The sequence below is a fragment of the Taeniopygia guttata genome, chromosome 2, assembly GCF_048771995.1.
Source record: "Taeniopygia guttata chromosome 2, bTaeGut7.mat, whole genome shotgun sequence".
NCBI classification, from domain to species: domain Eukaryota; kingdom Metazoa; phylum Chordata; class Aves; order Passeriformes; family Estrildidae; genus Taeniopygia; species Taeniopygia guttata.
This window is the reverse complement of record NC_133026.1, coordinates 44,383,602-44,411,402: the sequence shown is the minus strand read 5'-3', so window position 1 is coordinate 44,411,402 and position 27,801 is coordinate 44,383,602. Positions and strand designations below refer to the sequence as shown.

Here is a 27,801-nt window from a genome sequence, read left to right as displayed (position 1 = left end):
ATGACATCACCTTCTCCTCTGGCAACATTATCCTCTGCTGTAACACATTCAAAGTAGATGTTGTATGGCTAGGACTGTTTGCTTAAAAGAACATTTTAATGTAGAGTCCTCTACAGGACTTTCCTGTTGTCAGGAATTTCCTGCTCAATAGCACACAAAACCACTTAAATGCTGAATCTCAGCAGTCTCACTTGCTATTCCTAGCAGGAGTCATTACTGATATGCATCTGAACCCTACCTTACTGAACTCAGCTACTATAAATATGAGACTGTGGAAAATTTTGAAAAATAGTCTATGTTATCATAAAAAGTGCCAAAGCTATCAACTTAGCCAGAGGAATGTAGGTCAAAGCAGAGTACTCCTTAAAAGTGCACAAAGTTAATTTCTGTGACAGTGGAGTGAGTTACTGTCCTTCCTTTTATGAAACTGAGTCCTAAGTTGATTAATGGAATGCTGCATATTTTTGTATTTAGCTGAGGGCAGAAATTACTTGCATTTGAGTGCCTGGAACTGCTTCATCGATTGATTAAAGAAATGAAATTGGAGAGAACTGTCGACCAGAAAAACTTTTTGGGGATCATAGACACTACTAAGGCCTAGAATAATATTTTGTTTGACTAGAAAGAAAAATTATCCTCACTTGTGTTATTAATACTTGTGTTCTGTACTCATTTTTATTCAGAATACAAGAATATAAGAATACCAGCGCAGAACTGAAATAAAATTGGCAAATGTAAAGAATTTAAAGGCTATTCCTCCTGAGACCCACTATAAATAGAACACTGAAAACTCCTTCAAGCAGGTACTTAAGGAGAGCTGATTTAATCTATGTCAGGAAAACCCTCATTTATAGTTTGCTGACAGAAGTGCCATCCAAAAGACTCTGTGCTTAAGACAATTGCCAACACATGAATGTTAATTCAGTGTCTGTCCAGCCTTTCTGTAACTGGGTTACTTCCTAAGTTCTAAGCTAGTTTTTCAAATCACAAATTTACATCTCTGGATGAGCTTGGATCTCTTGGAGAGCTGCCAAGTCTAGCCTGTGTGAACTGCAGACATGAACATACATGTTTGACTTGTTAGAAACCTCTTATTTCGGAGGCTGTCTTCCTCTAATTTCTCACCTGCTCTGGCAATCTGAAGGCACACTTTGCTAGTGTGGTTGTACTGATTAGTATTCTATTACATCCTATGCTAGTATATAATAGTATATTATATATAGTAGTATATTATTACACTAGTATAATACTAGTATATTAGTATATATACTATTATTATATATATTAGTATATATACTAGTATTATACTAATATTGTACATAATAGTATATTCTATTATATACTATACTAGTAGAAAACTGGTAAATAGTCAATATTATTAGTACTTTATAATAATTATAGAACATTAAAGCTCATTGGGGAAAAAAAAGAAAAGTCCGAGTGGCAGAAGGGCTGCCACCGGTGAGTAGCTCAGGCTACTGTATACTTTGCCTGCTGAGACACAGAAAATTCACTAGTTCTGGACCAATATACAAACTGCTTAAGAGCTCCTTTCTGAATCTGTAGAAACTCAATTCTACAATTTCACCATAGAACAAATCTGTAGGTTCACAGATCACACTAGCTAACTAGGTTTCATGCTAGCACTGAAGAATTGTTCTCAAGAACCATGGTGCATAAAATATGAAAGCAAAATAAATACAAATTCAGAGAATTTTTAATTAATTTACAATAAAATTACATTTTATCTAGATATTTTATCTAGAATTAGTTATACATGAAAGACATATTCAAATTCCCCTTGTATGCACTAAATTTGACTACCTGTAATAATATAACAGTGAAATAACAGCAGGCAGTATCTATGAGGCATATAGAAACTTCAAACAATATTTCATGGCATGGAGAAGGTTTCTTTACTAGAGACATTTTTTTAGATTATAGTCCCCTATCTAACAAGAGATATTCCATACCTGCCATACAAGTATGTGACTACTTTCATCCAATAAAATGAAGTTTTCAAAAGACAGTCACAGGTGACATCTTGCTATCAACTGAAGGAACATCAATTGAAAAGACAGGTTCTTTTGTGAGACCAACGTAGTGGAAGGATTACCGTAGGATTATCTCCAGGATAACTGACAGCCTACATGCAGCTCCAAAAAAGCCTTTAAAATCCATCATACATTCAACATTCCTACTAGAAGAACAGAAGTTTATTTTTATTCTTAAATAGGAAAGCAAAGGAGATAAAAAATCCACAAAATCAAAACAGAAGCAAATAACTATTCCTGCAGATTCAATAACTATAAACACCACAGAACCACAGTGGCAGCACTAATGAGCTTCTCCCCTCTAATGACAGATCTTCTAACAAAATAAAATGGTCCCTCCCTCCTAGTGCTATGCAGAGAAAAACCATAAAGTCCACCATGCACTGATGAAAACTGAAGAGGGATAAAGGAGAGAAATGCCACCAGCAGAAAACCAGTCACCCTCACTGACAAATGCTACACAGTAGCCAAGAGAGATTAATTAAATATTCTTTTGTTAAATCTCAAAGTGTTTCTTTACAGCAGAAAAAAAAAATTATGAAATCCCTGCCACCTCCATCAGGCATCTCTTTTAATTGCTTCTAGATTTAGATTTCTTTTGATTGAGATGCAAACACCGACTTCTGTGCTTCATTCAATTTCAATGAACTTCACAAAACCAAGATAAATTTAGAATATCCTTTCAAGCTGAAAGTGCTGGAGAAACACCACATAATTTGCAGTCTTTATCTTCCAATATTTACTAGCCAAATTGTAACCCAAACTGTACCAAGAACCACATGTAATTTGCTGTAAACCAGCATTAGGGCTGATCTTCCTAATGCACTGAAGAACAGCATTAATGAAGACTTACTATGATGCTGTAAGATACTAATTCTGTTGTAAACCAGCTTTATAGAGATATTTATTTTCCTTTCTGGAGTTAGGATAGCAGAATGGATAAAATACGTACCATAGAGAAAAAAGCTTAAAAAAAGTATGTTTGAGTTCAACTGCTTTCAAGAGAACCTTAAGTCACTACTAGAAGGAGAATCAAATTATTACATCAATAAAGGAAAAGATGCATAAGCAAATATATAGAGCAGTTATAATTCATTCCAATAAAAAACAGCTCTGGTGGGCAGTTCAAAGACTTGCTCTTGCCTCAGACACAGAGCCAAATACATACCAACTGTAAATAAAGGCAACAGTACATTAACAACTTATCTCAAGTTAAATTACAGCAAAAAGTATGACTGCAGTAACTGCCCATATGTTAGTTCCTTTCCTTAGGCAAACATGAAGCTCCTTACTGTACCCCTCAAGGGTAAATTATAATTATCTTGCATTTATCATAGGGTAGGATTATATACTTAAGCAACACCCATTGCAGCAAGACTTTGTGGTATATTGAGTAACACCCTCAGCTGAGATACACCTGACATTTTTGCATATCTAAAATATTACAAATGCAAAACTTGACTTATTAATTTCTACTACTACTACTCTTTTCTTTATTATTTTCACAGAAGTAACAAAAGCAAATCCATTTTGTTTCAAATATGAACCAACAAGTGGCAGAATGTGTTACAGTTAAAACTATCTCCAAAGATATTTCTGAAGCTACACTTTGGAAGTGTTAACAAAGTGTTTTGACATCTGTGGTATTCTCCCACACATGCATATTCCTCTTTCCTTTAGCTGAAAATGTTCACCAATTTAATTTAGAAAACTTCATGCTGAAAATTTTGGCATTTCAGAAACAGATCACTGATCTCTAACATATACCTTAACTCAGTCACCTCCATTCCTCACAGAAGTTGACTAGTAGTCCTTGGAACTCATCATAAACACAACATGATTATAAACACTAAAAATTGAACTCCCCTTAACCAACACATGGTGACATTTCTGGAAAGCAAGCAGATTCTAGTTTGCAATAGTTCACTTTGGAATGAAAAGGTATAACAGTGAAGAACCTGGCACAAGCGATTTATAAAGTAGTTCTCTTTCCATGGACCTCCTAAAACACAGATTCTTAGACTCAGGACGGATTTCTAAGAACCATATCCCCTTTAACACAGCTTAATCCCCAGGCACAGCTCTGAGTAGGAAGCTGCAAAAGATAAGTGTACTGGAGAATTTGCAGGACGAGGTGTTAGGTGAATACAAGCTCACTAAAGCAATTTATTAACATTCACCTCTGCTGATTCAATAGACTGAGATGGATCTCATGACATACTCCCTTAACCTTCAGCACAGTGAATAAAACACCCAATTTGCAGCCTTACCTCCCCAAAGTGCTCCTTCCGCACACAGAACATTTATTTATCATGTGGATTTCTAGATGCTTTCAGTTCTTCATAGGCTTCAGAAAGGACATATTAGGAACTATTCAAAATACACCTTTTTATAATAAAAAACACGGACAGTGGGATACAGCTTCATAGTCTGTTGCTCAGCTACAAGGGCAACTCAACTTCACAGCAGCCCTTTTTCACTCTGTCACCTTCCTGTGCTGTTTCTTACAGCTATTCTTGGTTTTACTCAAAACTGGGGACACAGGAACTGGCCACAAAAAAATAACCAGAGAAATTTCATTGTCTGTGAAGAACACAGAGCATAGAAGTGCTTGCAGTAAGCAAGGCAAAGACTATCCCTTGATTCATCAACAATACTTGAAATAAAAACATAAGCAAATCTAAGTAAATTATTTCCTTAAATGTCCTGTCTCTGAAATATTATAATACTGCTTAAGAATGGTTACTACATTGTAGGCAGAAGCAAAAGTCTTTTCCTTTCACAGACATGAGTGTTTCTTAAAAGTATACTTTTACAATTCCATAATGCGTTTTTCTGAAAAAAGGATTACAAGCCAAACTTGACATCTAAATGGAAAGTCATAGCTCAGATTGATAATAAGCTAACCTCACAATGACAAGCAGCATTTCTTATTTTCCTGAGAACCAAATGAGTATAATGAAGGTGGGAAGGCCTGCAGCTTCAGTCAGATCCATCCAGATTAGTGCAGACAGGGGCAGGCTTATGGCTGCAATAGAAACTTACAGTGAAACTATTCCTTCTGCTGTAAATAAACCCCAAAGCCAAAACCCAAACCACATTTTAAATAAAACACCTCAAAACTGTAACACCTGGCACTACTTACAAGTAACTGAACATTATTTGGAAATTCATTCAGAATACCCCTGTTCTCTAAACTCTAATATGAAGGATAAATCCTGAAAATACATTATGCAGCCATTATTCTGTTTATTTACACGTTCTGCCATAACTTGAAAGTACTACCAATTGTACTGCTATAATAACATGCAAAGAGATAAACCAACACTTAATATAGACTAAACTGTAAAAATAGGAGTTCATATGCAAGAGAACATCCCTTGCCCGCACTGCAGGGCCACTCAGGTGAGAGAAGATTACTACTACAAGTCACTTTTAACAGCTCAGACTTTTCATACACGAGACATCAGAGATTAAATATTGATTTTACATTATAGCTGTTCATTATCACTAGGAACACTCACTCCTTTTAGCTAAATTGTAGCCAATAATTTGATTAGTCATAACCCACAATGAAGACCAAATTATACAAAAAAATCCTCCAATAAGTTTTATAACAGTTCTGCAATATTATTTAAAGAAAGTATTCTTTAAATACTTAGCCACAGTTTATGCAAGCTTGGCACATTGAATGTGAGATGTACAAAAGCTACATCTCCTATGGCCTGTCCAATATTAAAAATGTGAGCTGGAGACATTTCTTTCTACAAGTTTCTCGAATAGTCTCTAAAATTATGCTTTTTTTTGCACCTTTTCGTAAGCATGAAGAAACATGAGAGATGATGCTTGGTTCACCAGAATTTCCTCTCAGCTGAAACTGCATTTGTAAATACATTTTGAAAAAGCCAAAACTCACATCTGGCATTGCCTATATTCAAACACTTGGCAGAAATAACTTTTTGAGAAGTTCCATCTGTGCTTCTCCTGTAGCATCTACATGCCATTCAGATAGCAACAAACTTCATGGTGGGTTCCCATGATAGTCAAAAGCAAGATGCACAGAACTGGTTTTTGAGGCAACTAAGCATAATATTCCCTTTGGAAGTACCCTGGCATTTTTTCCTTCATTAGGCAGGAAAAAAATTGGGTCCAAATCATTAACTTGAAACAGATTCTTTGTTCAGTTCTTTGCTTCAAAGGCCAGATTCTTTCCAGTAAAGCATAAACTAGATCCTACTGTCTTGTCAGCTGCAATCACTTTCTCTAATTATAGGTGAGGCCGGGATCAATTTTAGAGTCCGGAAAACCTACACACTCACAACCTTTGCACCCAGTGGTGCCAAAGCAGGGAGTTCTGGGCAAACCACAGAAAGGACTCAAAATGCTGCTGCACTGTACAAGATAAGACCTTGCATCATTGCTGACACACCTCTTTCCTTGTCTAACCCCAAACATGGCATTATTCCATAGCAAGCAGCACACTTGAATCAATATTTCCTGAAATTAGCAGCAACTAACAGTTTCTAAATGCATTTTAAAGTGCACCCTTACTGACTGCAGTAAAAGCTATAATTAGCTATGACTTTCATGCAGAATTCATCCAAGTAGCCATTTTTTGATAAATGACTTATCCTGACCTGAGAATGCTGCTAAGGGATAGCTGGTAAAACATTAAACACAGCTGTTGAGAGAGGGCAACACAGTAACAGCATAAAGCATCTAGTACACAGATGCAGTTACTGACAGCTCTTAATCCTGACAGACTGTGTGAGCTAGAAAACAGGTTTGCATCTTGGAACATTATGTAACAAAACTGGTGATAAACTATTAAAAAAAAAACAAAACAACATGTCTTGCTCTTAATCTTGTTAATAAATCCTTACTTCCAGGAAAGAGCTGTAGTGCCCTACATATGTTTTAATCTTGTTTTATAAGTCAAAGCCCTAGCAAAATAATGTATTTATTCAGCTGCTATGATTCTGATGAATCATTCCTGGCATCCAAAAATAATTTTAGGCATATGAGTGCTAAACTTATGGCAGCTCAGCAGAACCTTGCACTGGAGAAGCGTGCAGCTGTTTTAACATAGGAATCACAAACAGCAACTTTCTCAGAGAAGCAAACTGCTCTAAGATCTTTTCTCACAGGGAGAGAACATACCTGTCATGACAACCCAGGAAGGAGAACACTGACAACCTGCTCAAATAAAAAAATAAAGAAATTCAGCATACTGGGCTTCCCCCACACTGTTCTTCAGAGTGAAGGGCAGGAAAGCTGACCTTTTGAAATCACTTCAAGCAATTAAGGTATTGATCAACAAGTTCATCTGCTGGAACTCTGAAGCTTGACACAGTGAGACCAATCTCCTGTTCTTTCCTCAATAGGAAAACAGCTATAAAATGGCATTGCTTGGAAGGAAGGAGAAGAGGGAAGACAGATAGGAGGTTTTTTTTGCTTGGTTTTTGTTTGGTTTAAGGTATTTGGTACAAGCCTGCCACAGGAGGGAGGAACAAGGACTGATATGTAGAATCAACAGATAGCTACTCAAACGTCTGTCCTGGTATTTTGCCAGTTTGATATGACTCATATGGACAATATTTTGATTAACAAGCTTTGGAAGGAGTTCAATATTTTATCCACTACAAGACCCATCACACATACTGTATAAACAATGAAGTCTACTGTAGCTTGACAAGAAAGTGTCAAACTGGTTTCTGAGTTTTGTCAAGTATGAGAATTTGTTTCTTCAGAAGCCTCTTCACAGGCCTATTCATGCTACAATAGGATATGCTGCAAAATGAGCAAGAAGAATAAAGTAGGTAAAATCAATTTAAACAATTTCATAATCATCTACACAAGTCTCAGTCCTAATCCCTTACTCATTCTTTGGCTAAAAAGGTAATTAGAACAACCAGAGTAGAGAGGGCACCCCTGTGAGCACAGACATCTCATTTTCTTTCTGCAAATTAAACAGTTCTGGAAAACTGATCACAAAACACTGCATTATTTGTCTTTACTACAACTGAAAATGTGACTGTATAAATAAAAGCAGCAAAGTTGATATTCAGCAACCCAGCTATGAAAGACACAACATCAAGCAAGACATGGTGATGTTTCTGCCTGTGGGCAAGTCAGTTGTCAACACTTCCCTTGTGCTGTTTCCAGCAAACACTACATAAGTATATTAAGTTGCTAAAGTGCTATGATCCCATATCCATGTAGCACCAGCAGGTCAGTAGTTTTTCTTTGTAAATATGTTTTGTCAGGTGATTAACAGCAGTGGTTTAAACAAAAGAGAACCACGCTGCCTGCAAAGAAGTATCCCTGCCCAGTGCAAGTTTTACCACTAAAATACCAGCATGCAAATGGCTGATCCAGCATTCACTATGGTGATGGAAACTCTTCTTAGCCAATGATTATAGAAAGGCAGCTTAAGTCATTCCAACCACGGCCTCCTAAGGTAAAGTAGCTGTTGACAGGTAAAGCATCTGCTCTGCTTGCAGTTTGCTGTTTACAGCTGATCAGCACTGAGCCCGCTCTTTGCCTGAACCCTTCTGACCTTCTCATTTGCCTCCCTTTGCACCCACTCCGAATGTGAGAATCAGAACAGCCATTTTTTAACATGTCCACACGGCTAAAATATAACAGATCAGGAACATCTACCACAATAAGGTAATCCATCAATTATTTTCTGCCAAATTATACTTTCACTTATTTAAAACACCTTGACTTCTCAGCATTCCTGACCTAAAACAAATGGATACACAGGTTTATAAATACAGCAGGAACTGCAAAAACAAAACCAAAGGGGGACTTGAGCTTGCCCACAGTGGATGAGAATAAACCGTGCCATATTTAGCCAGTCTTGAAAACTGAATAAGCAGGCAACAAATAAAAGACAGCAAGCACTTTCACATATCTGTTTATGTATAAAAGCCCACCTCAATATAAGCCTTTGGACTTGGAAGCTCTTATTAGCTCTCCTCTTCATTTCTTTTAAAAAAATAAGTATTAAAAACAGGAGGACACTGTCCCTCCCAAACTGCAGATATGACAAAGATATAATGCACGGCAAAATATTAAATGTTTAACCCTCAACACAGTCCAGTCTTCTCCACTGCTAACATCCTGTAGCTGCATGCAGCCTGAAATTCAAGACTAATAAATCTGTACATGAGGAAACAAGTCATTAGCATGTCCAACCAACTTCCTCAAAAAACCATCTGTGATTCTTAGCGTCCCAGGAACCCAGAGACAGCCTGCAGAGCTTCAGTGGCAGACAGGATGTAAGGTTGTTCTGAGCATATATGCCAAAAAACTCAAACCAATCACTTTCCTAGTTATGCCAGATCTGTCTTGTTTGTCTACTTCAACTGATTCACAGTAAATTCAGCCCATTCATTTGCAAGTCTGTGTTACAATTTTAGCCACAATGGCTCTGGGTGACTACACTAACATAGGGGTAAATGAAAACACTACTGCCAAAGACCACAACGAACACATAATCAAACCAGAAAGATAATGGGAGAACAAGTGACAAGGAACAGTAAATATTATGATTCTCATATCAGGTTGAAAGCCATAGCAAAAAAAAAAAAAGAAATTGAAACAATACAAAGCAGTAAGATATAACAAACCAACCACTGTACTCACTAAACATGTACAGATGCTTATTATTATCTTTGTTATCTCACCAGCTGTTGCCAACTAATTTTTTTTTCACAAAATGTACAAGACCAAACTGTCTGATAACAGTGGGAGATAAAGTTGTGAGAAAGACTTAAATTAGAGAACCACTGCAAAAAATCCTCACTGCAGAGAAATTAAAATTAGCTTTGCAGCAGAAAATGCAGATCACCAATATGGCTTTTCTCCACACATTATGGCATTTTGTTTACAGAATATGAAAAAATAAATTAACATGTAAACCCAGCAATACTATAAAAAAGACTTTGAATGTTAACTCTAAAACATTTGTCATTTTACCACCTTAAAAACATTTATTAGAACTAAAGATAAGCTTCACTTCTTGTAGTATGCTAGTTAACTGTTCAGCTGCCATTAGAAAAGCAAAATTCAAGTTATCAACCACTCACAGTTTTTTAGCTTTCATTAGTCTCCTGATACAGTGGAAATCTATCATATATTCCTTTATTATTCCTTGATCTTTAGAAATAATTGTTACCAATGGGAATAATACAGAGAGAGGTATGTGAAGGAGTTACTTAAATCTTGGTGGAGAAAAACACCCAAAAATAACACCATTCATGATATGAAGAATTATACAGAAACCTTATTTTAAGAAAGTATCACACGCAAAAGCTTCAACAGTTCAATTTAAAGTCTAATGCTGCTACCACAAATTAATTGCAGGAATAAAAAAAAAAAATGCAAAACCATACCTTTAGACATAGTTTGGTTTTGAATTTGTTAAAAGAAGTCTAGAAGTCTAATATATTACATATATGTGTGTGTGCCAGCTTTTTTATCTTAGAAAAAGATTGCAAAGCCTTAAAGAGTTTCACTTCTAAAGTGAAACTAAACGGTAAACTTTGCCAGTTGATAACATTCTAAATACAAACACAATAGAGCCAAGAACATCAAAGCAAATCTAATCTCTTTTCTTACAGGTTGAAAAATCTATCTATAGCAAGATCATGTAATTTTCTTATATACTTTCAATCACACAGTAAGACAAAAAGATGTGCTGCAAATGAAGCAACCAAAACCAACCATAGTAGTCTGATTTTAAAAAAGAAAAATAAAAAAGGTCATGGCTTTGAACTTTGCTTGCAATTTTAGTGTCATCAAAACTACTTAGATTCATATTTAAACTGCATTTCAGAACTTCTGCTTTGTCACTACAGCTCATTATACAGCAGCACTTTAACATACTTTAATACTTGCACAAGGCATAACTTTGCAAGAAGACAAAAGTCATATATACTTGAAATATACCTACCTTCCCAGTGTTTTAGCTACCTTCTCACACCAGTTTTCTACTTGTGTAATTATGTGTCATGAAAAACTTCAGTAGCAAAATGACAATACAAACACCAGCAGAAATTTTCTCTCTCTAGGCTTTCCAGTCAATTGTCTGTGTGCATGTCTTTCATCCCTGCCCCTCCTCTCCCACTATAAATCTACTGTATAGAACAGGCAAGATGCTCCACCACTTCCCAGATGTGGTATGCTTGTTCCAGTAAGATACAACCAGTCATGGTACAAAAAGCCAGAGAGAGCTCACACATCCCCCTTAAGCTGTTTCTAGAATCTCTTGGCTATGTTGTGAAAAATTACCAGAGTAATCAGAACAACCTATGGTACAACAGTAAAAAAAAATAAATTCTGTGGGCCATCCTCATGCAGCTTTTTCTCCCTGCAGCAAGCTTGCACTACCAACCCAAGCAAGAACTTGCACAGCATGCTGAAATTGAAGTAGACCTACGCTGCAAAACACATTTCTTGCTCCTAATGTTCCAGGTGAGACAGTTTCAATTGCAGATGGTATATAAGCCTAGTTTTCTGTGGTGTTCAACATCTTCCTACTCTGTAGACTTCAGCTTGATACTAAATGAAAAAGAAACAGATGATGCCTGAGATACAAGTAGAAATAAGAGAATGTGCATTTGCCAACCACAGATAGAGACTTCAGAGCACTTCAGATAATAAATAATGATCTGTTCAAAGAAGGTAATAAAAAATCAGGCATAATAATTCAAGGAAATATTGTTGAAACTAGAAAGAAATATATTGCATCTACCAATTCAGGTTTCTATCTTAGTCCCCTTGTCACATACCGAATTTCCTCAGCTACCTTGCCAACAAGTTCCATCTGCTTTCTTCTGGATTATTTCTGCTTGCGATCATTTTGTACACAGACAACTGATAGCAAAGTTGTCTCAATACAATGGATAACACATCCCCATTGACTGTTTCAGGGGAAAGAGATGGGTTGAACTTCTTCACTTTCAGATGTTTGCATGCAAAGTTTCTGAATAAAAAAATGAAATTGACTACAGCAGGCAAAAAGTTCTCTTAACATAAACTTCTGCTTTTGCTACACCAAACATTACTTAGCCTCTACCCAGGAGATATACACAGGTGATTCAGAGACCATTTCTGTGGTTTAATCTAGGATAGACTAAATGCAAAAATTAATTACTACTCAGTAATTGAATTCATGTGGAGGAGTTTGAGTATTTCTTGCTTCGTGACAGGAATTATTATTAATGCATAGAACATCACAAAAATGCTGTGTTCTCTGGTTTCCTCAAAAGTTTTGTAATAATCAAGATAGACCAATATTTTTAATCCTATTTTTATCCTTACCTCAGCCTTTCCTCTTCTTTCTTACGAAGGCTGAAATCTCGCTGGACCACCTGGAGCACATGCTCTGCTTCTTCATCAGTCAAGCCAGAAAGGTCCAGTTTTCTCCCCATTATACACTGGGTCCTGGATATGAAGAACTATAAGGAATATCTGAAATCAGAAAAAGAAAACAAAATAGAATAGAAAACTAAATTGAAAGAACTCACAGTTTTCACAAGTGCGTGGAGATCACAGACACAAAAAAGAAAGTTGCTGCCATAAACATCAGAAAAGAAAAAATTTTAATCTTTTTGGCTGGAAAACACCCTTTACACTGAGTCCAACCATTAACCCAGCACTGCCCAGTCCACCATTAAACCATGTCCCGAAGTGCCACACCCACACATCTTTTAAATACCTTCAGGAACACCAACTCAACCACTTCCCTGGGCAACCTGTTCAAATGTTTGACAAACCTTTTAGTGGTGGAATTGCTTCTAAAATCCAATCTAAACTTCCTTTACACAACCTGAAGGATTCATTTCAGAATTGTTTTGCAAGTTCCATGCACTGAAAGCAATCACCCTCCATTCAAATATAATTGAAAAAGATACATTATTTGGGATAGTAAGAGATGCTGAGGACAGACCTCAGTGTTGCTCTCAAAAAGGAACATGTTTAACTAAGTCAGGTCAAATCAGGCCTAGACATTGCTTAAGATTTTATAAAACTGCTTGCAGGGCAATCCCTGTCACTGTGTATGAACAGAGAACACACTCTGCTGTAACACTCAAAAATGTTGTGTACTGCCAACTAAGAAATCAGGAATTATTTTAAAGCACCATTTTAAAAAGTAAGCATATAAATTTTAAATGGATTTCCCAGAGTGACTAAAAAGATTTAGATGTCACTATCTATATTTAGATGTCAACACTGTAAAGTTGGACAAGAAAAAGTAGTAATTAATGTTATGTGTGAATTGAAGGTACTATAAAGTTTGAACTAGAGCTTGGTCCATTAATTTCACTAATGAAATTTGTTCTAATTTATTTTCTCATTACTTTTACTCATTTAATTGAATTCTAGTAAATTCAGCTCTCAGTATTAACTTGTGTCATTTGATTTATGCAATTATCTGGGCAATCATAGAGGTCTCCATCTCCACTTTGTGTTACAGTTTCAGAAGCATAAGACAGTCTTTGCATCTCTGTTATGAGCCCCCAGCAAGTACATAATAACCATGAACAGCTACAGTTCCTACACTGTATACAAGAGATAACTATTACTGCCTCTTCATCCATGGTGAGCAAAAAATGGATGAGGCTATGTAAAGCATCTAAGCTGGTTTTGGCTCAAAAAAAAAATCCACCTTAAGAAAAACTGCTAAGGCATAGTATTAAGTGCTCCAAATACTAGTGCAAGTAAAAGCATGGGGGAAAAATTGGTTTTATTTTCTAAACATTTCTTTTGCTACGCAGACAATGATGTGGTTGGTTGGGTTTTGTTTCTTAGTTTGGTGGGGGTTTTTTTAGTACAATATTTACCTTCCTACAATCATCTGATTACTGTTCCTCAAACAAGAAAAACACACAAACATAGAATGAGGGTACTGCTTATTTTTTGGTTAGGCTATTCATGAAGTTTAGAATAAACTCCTTGTCCAAGAAAACAATACTTAACCAAAACCAAACAGATGGTAGATAAGCTTAGGTGAAATCAAGATGACAAATCCCTCCAACAAGATACATGCTCACCATACAGCTGAAAAAAAGTCACCATATTTTGGCTTGACTGTGAATCTACAAAGGAAGATGACAATGAGTATTTAATAAAGGCTATAAAATTTTCACAGTAGAAAAGTGCCAAAGAAACAAATAACTGTAAGTAATGTTCATTAATCTCACTTCCAAGACTAAGAATATATGTTAAAATTAAAGATTGGCTAAAACATGGTAAGGAACAACTGGCAAGATGTTTTTTTTCAATGCCACATGTACATAAATCTTCTCAAAATTTTCACTGGGATATTAAGATTTTCCTCTGTCCTTTAACCTTATATCAAAACCTCACTGAGCACTGTCAAGGAAAAGGGTCTGCTGAGGTAACACTTGGGTTAAAGCTCCAAGACAGACCATGAAGTGCCCTGGGACACATCCTTCCCTTCAGGCTTAGGGCCATCTGCTCAGCTCTTCCACACAAAGCACTTGAGTGCAAAGGCACCTCTGCCTTTCTAAAACCATAGAAGGGCTTCACTATAGGAGAGCCACATCCACGGGGAAGTAAGCAGGGCTTTTCCAAGTAACTTTTTTCACACACACAGCTTAAAGGGAAAATACAGGATACATAGTAAAAGGAAACAAAACTTTTTTAAGTAATTCCTGGAGCCAGTAGAGACACCTTCATGCTAGGGCTACAGTCTTCTGAGACACAAGATGATGAAGGTAACTAGAATTTCATCTTTGATCTCCTAGTATCTTGAGCATCAAGTCAACAACTGTAATTGACATTTTTGTAATAGATTCTCCCTTCAGGTCTTCATCAAAACCCTTTTGGAAATGGTCTAAAAATCAGTAATGTTTTTCCACATATGCAAACTGGTCCATTAGTAAAGAAAATCATCCCTTTGATTCAGCTGCCAATGCTAATTGTGACCATATATTAGAAAGGGGAAATTTACCCCTAAGTTTGGGAATAAGTGGGCAGCCCCACCACCTCTGATTTTTTGGGGCTGGCAAAGAATTAATTTCAAGTACATATGCTTTAAAATCAGAAGCAATTTTAACTTTAGACTTTCATGTGGTTTAGCTCTCTTATGGTATTCTCAGTCTGCATTCTAATATTACATTAACCTCTAAGGAACACCGTGTGTTTTTCCAGGAAATAGTTTTTCATCCCATTACAAAATCACCTCTGATCTGGGAGTATCACAGCAGTTTATAAATATTTATAAACAATTCTCAAATGTCTTTTCTGCAGTAGAACTGGATTATGTATTTTGGAAATTTACAATTGCAAGTCCTCTAGAGGAAATGTAACAAGTTACACTTAAAACTAGCCTAAAGCAAACAAAATAGCTTCTCAACCTAAACTAACTTCTGGTCTCAATTAAAATAACTTACATGAGGCTGTTCAGATGATTGCCTTCATGAGTACTTCTTTGGTAAATCTCAAACTGAATACAAAATCTAAGATCTCACAGACTTTACAAGGAATAGTATCACTCCCTAGAAAACTTTTGCTCAAAAAAGTTAAAACACTATAACGGAAAAGCCTAGACTTACAAAACATGACTGGGTACTGTTTGAGTAATACTCTAACCTTAACACTTCTTACAGTCTATTTTAAAATCTAATTAAAACTTCCACAATGAAAACATTTCTTGAGTTTAAACTCAAAAACAAAACCAAACCCCAGCAAAAAGAAAAACAAGCAAATTAAGTGTTTTTCAATAATGGCAAGCAATGCATGGTTTTAACATCACCAAGTTCATTAACACTGGAAACAAGGGCAAGTAGTGCATTTCCTACTCACCCATATGAAAGCTAAGCTGTTTGGACTTGGAGTCTCAGCAGATGATTAGCATTACTAAGAGGGTGGGGAAGAATAAAAGTTTTTTGGGCTAAGTGCCAACTAATATTTAAGACAGATTCTCTGCTTGACAAAGAACTACATTATAAAGTTAATTATGCAAGTGGTCACACTGAATATTGTACAACACAGACTTCTTAGTTTTATGCTGTAGCAAAGCAATCAGCACTAGTGAGGCTGCATCTGGAATCCTGTGTCCAGTTTGGGCTTCCCCAGGAAAAGAAAGATACTTATGGCCACAATGATTGCTAAGGGACTGCAGCATCTTTCACAGGAAGTGATGCTGGGAGTATTAGGACAGCTCAGCCTGGAGAAGGCTTGGGAGGTATATACAATGGGTATCTGGAAGATAGCTCTCCAAACAAGAATATCCTGAGCACATTTTTAATCAAGATTTCATCGGTTTCCACAGCATAGTATAAGTTTTGCACTAAAATGCTGTTGATGTGCACTGATGAAATGTAATATCTGAGGAACCAAGACCACAAATTCCTTCAACCCAGTTATTTGCAACTGAAGTATTTCATATACAATACCTTTCCCCAACATAGTCTCAGCTTTAGACTCACCAAACTCTTCATCAGAACTTTTCTACTCTGTTTTGCTACTCTACTGCTTCTATAATTTCCAGGTAGAAAATCAAGAAAAAACCCACTAGTAATTAGATCTTTGCTTCTGTCACCAACAAGATCATCTTTTCTTCCTTTAGCAGTCTGTCAGAACCCAAATAATACTGCTCAATCTTTCTTGTCATTATTTCCAGAATTCTTGTAGTATTATAAGAAATTCTTTGTGAATATTTTTCCCTTTTAAATTGTACAACATAGTCACTTTTCTAAGACAAAGAAGAAGACAAGCACTTTGTCCTCAACAGAGCTCCTTGACCATCTTCGTATTTTAAAAAGTTTTGTTTACTGAATTGTCCAAAAGAAATTGCCACATTGCTCACGTGAGGTTATATGATAATTGTTGAAAGCAAATGTCACAATATTGTGACATAATGTCATACACTTCATTTGACAAATATAAGGTAATAGTGCTTTGAGTCATATCAACACACTTGAATAAAAGAGACTTCAGCCATAACTCAACATTTAAAAGGCATCACTGTCCAAAGTAATTTCAACTACAGCCAGCACAAAATTAAGTCTAAAATGAGGCATAATTAATACTGGCCACAGACTTGTTAATCTTTTAAACTCCAAGAGTATCTAAAAACTTGAGTAAAAAACACTGAGTATTCTTCTCTTTACACTTGAAATGAACAAATACCTCAAAATAAGAAAAGGGAAAATACACTAATCAGAAATAAAAGGCCACCTCTTTGATTGAAGAATTCAATACAACCCACCTGACTTCAACATGGGACTTGTATCTGGTGTATCACATTTTAAATGAGATATAAGGTAAAGATCTCAAAGACTATGCTATTCTTTGTACACACACTGATTTTTACTGAGTTTTACTGCACATATTTCCCGGTCAACAACCAAAGCAAAAAAAATTATCTTGCTTTCAGCCTTGGACTAATTTTATGAGAGATTTGCAAGCAGCAAAACAAACAGCTGGCAAGCTTCTGAGCAAAGTTACATTTGTTTCACTGGGGAGTGTGAGAGGTAAAGCAGCAGGTTTTAAAACATAAAGTTCATTCAGTTCCTTAAGGGAAAAATGTTCCTTATTAACGCAGTTATTATAATAATTGTATGTACATTTATCTAAAAGATTGCTGGAACATACCATAATGGGTGAAACTGTAAACCTTACAGGTCAAAGGTTAGTACTGCATGGTTTTAAATTTTAAGCTATTTAGGAAATAAACAGTTGTTCACACTCTTGTTCTTGCTTCTATATTTTATGTTATTTTAAGTGCTGAATATGAAATAGCAGAATGTCCTGGTGACAGCTGGGATAGGGTTCATCAGCTGGGATAGGGTTCATTTTCTTCTTAGCAGGTGGTGGGGTTAAACCATAACAACAGAATTAAAAATCTTAGTGAAGTCACATTCCATTCAAGAAAGAATAGCATCTCTCATAGAAGAATAGCACTCTCCTAAAGGCAGAATACAGCACATAAAAGTGTTTCTAAAAAAATGGAACCTATTTTATTTAAATAGAAAAACAATTTTAGAAAAGACTAAAGGTTGCACTGTAGGATCTAATTTCTGTCATTTACCTCTGATGGTTAAAAAAAAAGTCATAATAAAAAGAGAATCTGCGTAACAACTGATAGCCATTTTATATTTATGTATCAGGCCTACAACTAATACACAAATACAAATCCCATTGGGGATTCAAAATGTGATACAAAAGTTAAATTGATGGACGAGAATAATCTTCTCACTGGTAAAACTGAACTAGAGTCAAGTTTTATCAAAAAATCCCTGCAGCTGCTAAAGATCATAGGTTATCTGGCATACACCAATTTCACGTGTTTCATATGCAAGTGGATTTCTAGTTAGTGTATAGTCTCATTTTACTTCAGTCTCCTCTTCCATTGTTTATGCTGAATTTAGGCAAATCCTGTTCAGCTCTATTTTCTCTATTTAGCAGCAACCGTCTTGTGGAACGGTGCATAAAGATGATGCGTCTGACAATATTCTGACTGTGTGAGACTGACTATCACTCTTCCAGAAATGAAGAAGACAGCATGGAGAAAAAGACAAAATTGGAGCAGTAATGTGCTGACACACAATTTTACCTTGGATGATTTGCCTCTTCTCCATGTGCCTTCAATCTAAAGCATGAAATTCAGCTCATTACTGTAATGGACTGTCAACCAATTCCAGAGTGAATCATCACAGGCCAGCAAGAAAGCCAGCATGTGCACTTAGGGAATGCAACTGATCCCAAACAGTCCAACACAATCAGAAATTTGCACATCTGTAAGCACAAGACTGCAGGGGCTTCCCTTTGAATGCCTAACCTGCAAAGTGGGGCTCAGAGCTTAATTCTATATGCCCAGACTCCCTGCACAGAGAGAGCAGAAGCCACTGAACTGAGTTATGCCTCATCAAAACACAAACCAGAACGCACCCAGCAAATCAGGCTTCACACTGTAGTTGCCAAGCTTGAGCCAGCACGAAGAGAATACAAAACAAAAGGCTCATTTGTACTTCTATCTCTCCCCCTCGGCATCAGCTCAAGAGTGAGGACTGCAAAAATACATTCACCCACCTGTGCTGCATTACACATGCCACAACTTTCTCCTGAGACACCTGTAGTCCCAGCATTTCACAATCAGTGGCCCTCAAATGAGCCACGTGGATTGAAGGGAGATGAAAGAAATGGTGAATACTTCTTGGCTCCTTCAAAGAATTGAAGGGTTTCTCTCTCATTCTAAGAGGCAGAGAAGCAAGCACTTACTTTAGCAGTGTAAATACACGTAAATACCAGTCTAGTACTGGCACCCAAAAAAACTCAGGTAAAATGCCATATTAAGTCTGGGAAGGCTCAATTATTTATCTCCCTCCTTGTGGAGGACAACTGAGAGGAGCCCTCATCAATGCCTGTAAGTATCTGAAGGTGGGGGGTAGAAGGTACCAAGAGGATGTTTCCAGACGTGTCTCGGTAGTGCCAAACAACAGCACAACAGGCAAAGGGCAAAAACTGATGCACAGGAAGTTCCACCTGAACATGAAGAGCGTCTTCAAGTAGGTGACCACACACTAGAACTGGTTGTCCAGACAGGTTGTGCCATCTCCCTCAGCAGGAATACTCAAAAACAACCTGCATGTAATCCTGTGCCACGTGCTCTGGGATGGCCCAGCTTGAGCAGGGACACTGGACCAGATAGTCCCTTCCAACTCAACCCATTCTGGATATTACTGTGCAGATCCCTATTTCAGATGCCAACATCCTATCTTCCTGTATGACCTGAAGCAACTGAATGATACAGAAGGTCCCCTGCTGTACAAGCTGTGGAGCAGCACAAGACAAGCATGTGTACCAAAGTTAAATGCCTTCCCCTATGCCACAGCAGTTACTATTTGTCAGAACAACTAGAGATAACATTCAATAAACTAACGAAGAAAATAGGTCCACTAAGATAAGTTTTTCAACTCCAAAATGCCAAAGCATGACTATTGAGTTAAGTGGTGATAAGGCTTCTCATATGAGTTATTAACATCTTTAATATGGGGAAAAAAATAAACCCTTGAGAGAAAAGGTGAAGCTTTTGTAAAAAGTCGAACAGTTCTGGAAACACTACACATTTTGTATTTGCATTTTATTCTGCATTTCAGTAACACAGGCAAAAGAGTTACGATAAATTAATACACTCATCACAACTTGAAAGCCATAACTTGATTAATCCATGTAAGCTACAAAAGTAAACAATTAAGTGTGAATTGCTTGAGTGCTACTAAAACATCCCTAACATAAAATCCTACCAATATGCAAACATATCAGAGGCATGCTTAAAATATCCTATACAGTAAAATTGATATTTTCCCCCACAACATCTGTTGCACTAATTGATATCCCTCATTCCTCTTATGAAATACCACCCATTAACTTATAATTAAGATTTATCCAAGAACTAAACTTTCACTGAGAGAATCTTCCTGCAGGACTAGAAGAAGGACAAAAGTTCTATTTTTAGAGGTAAGAAAACGCTTCCAACAGCAGTTGCCACAATGAGGCAGTATTCTCTAGTGCTACCAGATGTGAAAACAAATTTAATATGGTAAATCACTGTTAATTCAAACCACTGACAGGAACCCCACTGCAAATTACTGAATTTTACAGATTAGCAAGTAAATTAACAAAGTAAAAAGCTAAAATAAACTCCTAAGTATGTGCCTTCCACATTCACTGTGACACCTGCAAAATGCCTCTAGCCCTGATTTATCCTTGAAGAAGCAAGCATCATAAGATAGACAACAATTAAGTGACATGTAAAAAGCCACATGTCCCATTTCACTAAGACTTTGTGATGAGCTGCAGTTGGCTGACACACAACGTATGCCCTGTGCACTGTAAAAAGGGTTTCAGTAGCAGGTTGTCTTTGGTTTGTTTAGATAACAATTTGTCAAGTGGCACAAAACATGAGTAAAATAGTGCCAGAGCTTTAGAAAGCCTCTGCAAACCAAAGAGGCTGGGTTAATCTGTCAGGTGGGGGAGTTAATGGATTCATCTGTTGACACTGGGACCTACTCCACACCGTGTTTAGAAGACACTCTGCTTTGGACCAGTGCTTAGCTGATTTTTTTTAATATTGACACTGCACAGCTTGAAGATAACCTGAACCTAGACCAATAAACACACACCTGAAGTTCTGGATCATAAATTTATACAAATAAAGAATGTTTATATTCAAGCATAATACACGGTCAGTTATTTTCTGGAGTTCAAAGGCCAAGTTCAGTGTCAGGCTTTCACTGCTGCTTCACTGATATTTGGAGCCAAACTGGAGCAGTGTCACAGCTCCTTTAGTTTAAACTACAGAACCAATTCATCCTCATACAGGTTCAGGAAATCATTCAGCTAGCACAGACCCCTTTTTGAGTCCCACGGAATTTATTATTTGAACAGCATAATCAAGCCACAACCTTTAGGAACTAACTAGGTTTCCTCACTTAATCATGTGTGGAACCCAAGTCCACAGTACTTCCAATGATTTGCCTCATTTTCCAATGTTTTGACCTGTGATACTATTCTGGAGCAGGAATGTGAAACCTCACCATTAAATATTAGAAAAGAAGTCAGAGATGGAATAATCAGGCTTATCCTACTCTACAGGTGAACAGCTTTCTGCTCATTTGGGACTCCATTAATGGTTTCTGTGCTTGCAGTGATCAACACATGGACGATTTTTGTCACTTTTAGATTAAGACCAGCTGAGATAGTGAAAAACATCACCTTTTTGAATCTTCCCCAAAGCTCTTTCAGTTGTTTTTGAAACCTGATGGTGTTCCAATTCACACATTGTGATTTAACTTGAATCCAAGTCACGGTCTGTCAAACAAATATCAAAGCATTTATGACAGCTAGATGCAAGCGCTGGGATAACTTCCAGAAAGATACACCCAGCACTCCTGGGGATGATCCCTGAGAGGCATAAGGATCAGTTCTTGTAAGGGGAAAAAAAGTAATAAATTTATTGCAAGATTAACAATGGTTAGAAAAGTAGATGCACCTCTGAAATTTTAGGTAGCACTGGCTAGTTACATTTCTGTCAACTGCACTTAAATCATACACTGCACATCCACCCTGTAGCAATTAATCTTGATGACACAAACGAGCACTTTTTTTTTTTTTTATTACCCTGGGACACAAAATCCTGTCCATACAGCTCAAAAGGGCCAGAAGATAACCCCATTAAAAACATCATCTGTCCCACAGGTAATGCCTAATAAGCAAAGAAGCTTTTTTATTAGTTTCAGAAGAGATACAATTCATCACAAGAGCAGAAGAGAAAGTTTATTCCACTAGTTACAAGCATATTTTGCTTTCGAGAAAGAAAACTACAGATTATGTACAGTCTTCCTCCAAGAGCAGAAAGTTGGTTTACAACAGCAGAACCACCAATTATTCTGCATGGAGACAGGTGGAGGGTGCTGGGGAAGGGATTGCTTTGTTATTAAAAAACCCCAAAGATTTCAGGCTGTTGCCTACCTTCAAGATTCATTAAAGACAGTGGTAATGCCACAAACTTCAATAGCCTTTGAATGAGACTACACTTCAGATTGCTATCACAAGAAGATACTATGTTTCACTTTCTATGGAAAATTACCTCTGCACCCTTTAAACAGACATAATCCAGAAAATATGTCTGCCTCATTTATTCTTCTCCATCAATAAGCAGCAAAGAAGAGTCCAGAAAGAGCTTAATTTTGCAAAGAAGAGTCCAGAAAGAGCTTCTTGAAACTGCTACATAGCAGAACTTGAGCTTGGGTGTTCAGCAAGAGGACAGGATAGAGTTATCTGCCTTCAAAGTCAACACCATTAAAACTCAAGAAAACTACTGAATTGATTACCGTGAGCCAATGGGGACAATGCCATTGAAAGTGTCTCATCAAGATTAATCTCCATAGTAATCAGCTCCACCCCAATGGCTGATGTTTTATTTGGAGGTATACTTTGCCTTGAAGAATGTGTATTTCACTTCCTGTGGTAATGCTTTATATGTTAGAACAACCAGTAGACAGTAATAACTCCAATAATCTGAATACCGAACACCAATATTAGTTTTTCCTTTTCTGATCATCAATGGATCAAAAGGTAAATGAAGCATAAAATAATAAAAAGTAACAAGAGATTTTGTTTCTTTTACTCAGTTCAGGAGCTAATTGGTAAGTAAAAAATTGCTACATTAGGTGTTTTACTAGTAGAACACTCTTTTAAAAGTATAATATATATATTGCTGTGCTCTTGAAATTTAATGCATATTGACCTGGAAATTTATTGTGTTTCTGTTTCCTGAACAGTATGCATAAGATCTAAAAATCTGTCATTATTGCAATAATACTGATATTAGCTTTTGACCAGTCAAGGCATTGCAGTCTTTATACCCTTTTCATCCATGATAAAGCTGCAAAGGTGATTCATTAAACTGCTTTCCACTACAGTATGCTTTATTTATTTATTTTCAAGACACAGAATGCCAAGCATAATGTTTATTTACAGAAAATGAAGTTTTAAAAACTACAGCATGGCATTTTGCTAGAAGATTGTTAAAAAAAAAGAGGATAGTGTTGGGGAAGATGAAATGGGAAAGCCTTATAAATATGATTGCCTAGCAAAAGACTTAGAAAATACAGAGATTGAAATGGTAATAAGTTTTGAGATAGCAAACCTTAGTTACTGAACAACTAGAAAACAATAATACAGCCAGGATGAAGACAATCCCCCCTTCTGGTTGAACAATGCCCTTACCTACAGATAAGCCCAAAGGTTAAATGGAATGTTCTATCTCACCCCCAATGTATGGTTCATCCCACACCTGTAACCCTCCCCTGAAGCATCAGGTACCTGTGACCCCATTGGCCTAAGTCTTGTTCCAGCCCACCTTGAAGCCCCCTGATAAGGAGTCCCTGAGGAGCCAGACGCCCTCTTGGAACTCCCCCACTCCTGGAACATCCTCTCCCTCTTGGGACCCTCTCTTATCTCCCTCTACCCCTTACCTCTCCCTTCCCCCAAGGCCTGCCACATGTCGTGTCTTGCGACTCCAAGCAGGGCCTTTCACCCTCTCTAATAAACCATATAGATCCTCACAGATAGCATGTCTTAACTGAGAGTTAAATAGCAAGCACATTGCAATCACTAGCCTACCGTATGAGTGACAGAACTTACTGGTGTATCGGATATGTATGGGAGATTTTCCTCTCCAGTTTCTCTAAATTCACAAAATTTCAGATACTGGCATCTTTGACCAATCTCACAAAGAGATGGGCGAAACTCAACCAGTGCTTGAAATCTTATCAAATTACACTGTATTTAGTCCTTCTGTAAAATTGCCTGGTTTTATCATAAAGGTGAAGTTTCTTTGGTAAATTGAGGAACAGTGTAGTGTGCTTCACACTAAAATATAGCAGTCATCTGCCTCATCTCTTAAGCACTAAAGTCTTCTACTGAATCCAAGCTGCTATAAATCTCTGAGTATAAGAAACTTGGAGCTGTTTTAGTCTCATGCTGTCAGTGGTTCACAGGTAAGCCAGAAGCCTTTATTATCTCTAAGAACCTATCTAAAAAGTAACCTACCTGAATCTAAAAGGAAGGTGAATAAAGCATTCCACAGGAAGGCAGCATTAATCCGCTCAAACCATTCAATGGGTTATCTCAATGAGAAAAGCTGTCCCTGTGGTTTTCATGGAATTATAGTCAGCTAGTTTCTTTCAACTTGTCCAGCTTTCCAAGGGCAAGTTAAGGTGGTTCATACTGCCAAACCACAGTTTCCAGTCTTATAACAATAGGGCATGTTAATGTTGGCAGCAGTACAAAGGAGTCGCATTTTCATACCAATGTAGTGTTTATGAACAATAGTGCACTTGATATATACAGCCTTGCTTCATCATCACCCATGCATGCTTTGGGGATTTTTTTTCTTTACTTAAATACAAGCCGTTCAAGTGTTCTGTTTACTGCAACTATGAAGTGAGAAGAGTGAATTCCTACTGTATTCATACACTTGGGTATACTCTATGTAGTGCACTCAGATGTATTCATCAAGTTAGCATGGAAGCAAGAAACTAACTCAGGGAAATAAATGAAAGATCTAACTCAGTTTTCTAGATCCAGACAGCACTGGTTCAGACAAAGACAAAAAAGCACTACCCTGCCTGAAAGGACAATATTGTGTCATTTGAACACGCAGCAGGTCCAAGAGGCAAATCCTGTCACAGGGTGTAGTGCTCTAAGTACATCTCACCCCTGTGAGGGCTGCCAGGGTGGAATTGACTTGTGTGCATTCTCACCAGTGGGAATTAACTTATCAGAGATATTGAAAAGGCTACTCCCCCGTTTCTAACTGCAATGTACTAAGGTAATTGACAAACTCCCCAGAAAGGCTACACAACAGCCAAGTACCTTTTTAGATGCTCAGGCATGAGGCATCAGTAAATATGCTCTGATACAATCTGATACCTGAGTAATGATGGATAAGGCAATATCCTAAGGGGCTATGTCCAAGACACAGCATCTTCTGCCTTTTGCACAGCTCTATTCACATCCTAAAGGTAGAACTGAGCGGCATACACTACTGTTTGGCATTTAATAGCAGGGGCTTAGTCACTGGTCTCAAGGCAGTTAACAGAGAAAAGCTATCACCATAAATAAGCAACTGTAAAAACCTGTCCAGTTTGACGACAGGTCCATCAAAATCAGAAAGATGTCTAGTAATATGAGAACTAGACTGACTATCCTTCCATTCTCTCTCTCTAGCCTTCCAGAAAAGGCTTACGAGAGGAATGAGTAAAAGCGCTTTATTGCTAAAATCTTTGCTGTGCCTATGTAAAAAAACTCCTGGCTCCAAAGCAAGGCAGCTACCCACATTTTCAGAAATGCAGGAAATAGTAAAATGGTAGGTAAGAGGCAAAAAAAGCATAATTTGTCAAAATAGATTGCTAGTTACAGGTAATGTCCCTGCAAACACACTTGAGGAGTGACACACACGCTGTAAGGCATTTTGCAATCTAATTCAGTTACTTGCCTCAAACATAACACAAATCCCAGCACAACACAGGCTCCTACTTAATTAGATTCCCTAAGAAAAGTCAGCCTCAGCCATATGGTATTTTCCTCAGCATTTACGATAAACTGACCTTGATACTAGGAAAACGCACGCTGCTTCTGTCTGAGGCATAAATTACAAGCGCAAAGTGGCGGGATGCTCCCATGAAACGGGGACAGCGGCAGCGCCACGCTGAAACCCTCCCCGGGCTCCCGGGGAAGTTGATCAAGAGTAAAACACTCCAATGATAATGATGATGATGATGATGCACTGCAGTGACAGCGCTCGAAGAGCCACGCGGTCAGCAGAACAGCACGAAGCGGCTCAGACATCTGTCCGGTAATTAAAGCACAGCCCAGTGCCGCGCTGCCGCGGAGGAGCGCCCGCCTCGCCCCCGAAGGCCGCGGAGGGCGGCGGCCCCTCGGCCACCAGCACGCCCCGACACCCGACGCCGGAGCCCTCCCGGACCGAGCCCGGCCGGCCCGACGGGCGCTGCGGCCCCGCACCTCGGCCCTGCCGCAGGCCGCCCCCGGCGTCGGCCGGCCCCGCGCTGCCGCAGCAGGGGGACCCCAGCCCACCCCAGCCCCGGTCCCGGTCCCGACTCCGGCCGTACTCACCCCGGCCAAGTGCGAGGGCTGCACCACAATGGCAGGCGGGCGGGAAGCGCCCCGCTCTGGGGCACGGGCAGAGAGGCACCACCGGCGGCTGCGTCCCGTCGCTCATGCACGGCGCGGTCTGCGGCCGCCCCGCGCCGGCCCCCGGCCACCACCTGCGCGGAGCCGCCGGGCACAGGTGCCCCGGTCCCGCTCCGCACCGGCCGGAGCGAGGAGACAGCGCTGTCTCCTCCTCCTCCTGCTGCTGCTGCTTCTGCCGCCGCCGCTGCTGCTGTCGCTGTCGCCTTCAGCCCTCCCCGCCCCGCCGGACGCGCCGAGTGCTGCTGCGGTGCCGGCGGCGGCAGCTCCCGCCGCGCACCGGCACCTGCCCGGGCGCTGCCGCCAATCGCCGGGAAGGGGCCGGGCCGGGGCGGGGGCGGCGCGCCCGGCAGGGGCGGGAGTTGCGCGAACCTCCGCGCTCCCCAGCCCGCGCCCCGGTGCGCGTCTGTCCCTAAAGCTGCGCCCCCGACAGGCAAAGACCGGGCTCCCGCCTCCCCGCCGTGCCCCCCGGGGTCGCCCACCGCTGTCACACCCGCTGGCCGGGCGCGACACTTGCGGCCCGCCCGCCACCTAAGCCCCAGCTGGCCAGGCGAGGCAGGGAGAGGCACAGGTGCTGCCAGGCGGTGCCTGCCTGGGCCCTGCCGTGGTGCGGGCCGCCCGTGGCGGGTGTCAAGCGAAAGAAAGGAGAGGCCGGCTGTGGGGAACGGGCGAGAATTCCATCCATATGGATGCGGCACAGCAGGCAGTCGTAAGGAAGGTGCGGCCTGGTCAGTCGTTCAGTTCATCTGTGAGTCACTGCTGTAACGTGGAAGCGCTTTTTTGTGTCCTGAATCACTGCAGATTTTATTGTATCAGGCTAATTACTTTTCCCCTGGTATTATATTTCGTTGCCCTTTTTTGTTGTTGTTGGGTTTTATTTTTCCATGTTTGTTAACTTCATTTTAAAGTAGCTGCAGCTGTTCACTGCAAGGTATGGACTTGTTTGATCTCAGCCAAAGTGCTCTGTCAAGACAGATGAATTCAGTAA

General features: G+C 38.9%; 1 protein-coding gene across 9 annotated transcripts in view; it reads right to left on the bottom strand.

Moving 5' to 3' along the window:
* The window catches only part of MYRIP (myosin VIIA and Rab interacting protein), a 208,743-nt gene extending 181,599 nt beyond the window's left edge, over nt 1-27,144 (bottom strand). For 2 of the 9 annotated variants that reach the window (XM_030265134.4, XM_041714512.2), the window contains exons 1-2: nt 26,739-27,144; nt 12,387-12,536 (exon numbers count right to left, since the gene is read on the bottom strand). In XM_030265134.4, the coding sequence (XP_030120994.3) occupies nt 12,387-12,496 (110 nt within the window). In that variant the 5' untranslated portion in view covers nt 12,497-12,536; nt 26,739-27,144. The remainder of the gene's footprint in view (nt 1-12,386; nt 12,537-26,738) is intronic. The other 7 variants (XM_030265128.4, XM_041714513.2, XM_030265130.4 and 4 more) reach the window with 5 other exon arrangements.
* Between the last annotated feature and the right edge of the window lie 657 nt (nt 27,145-27,801).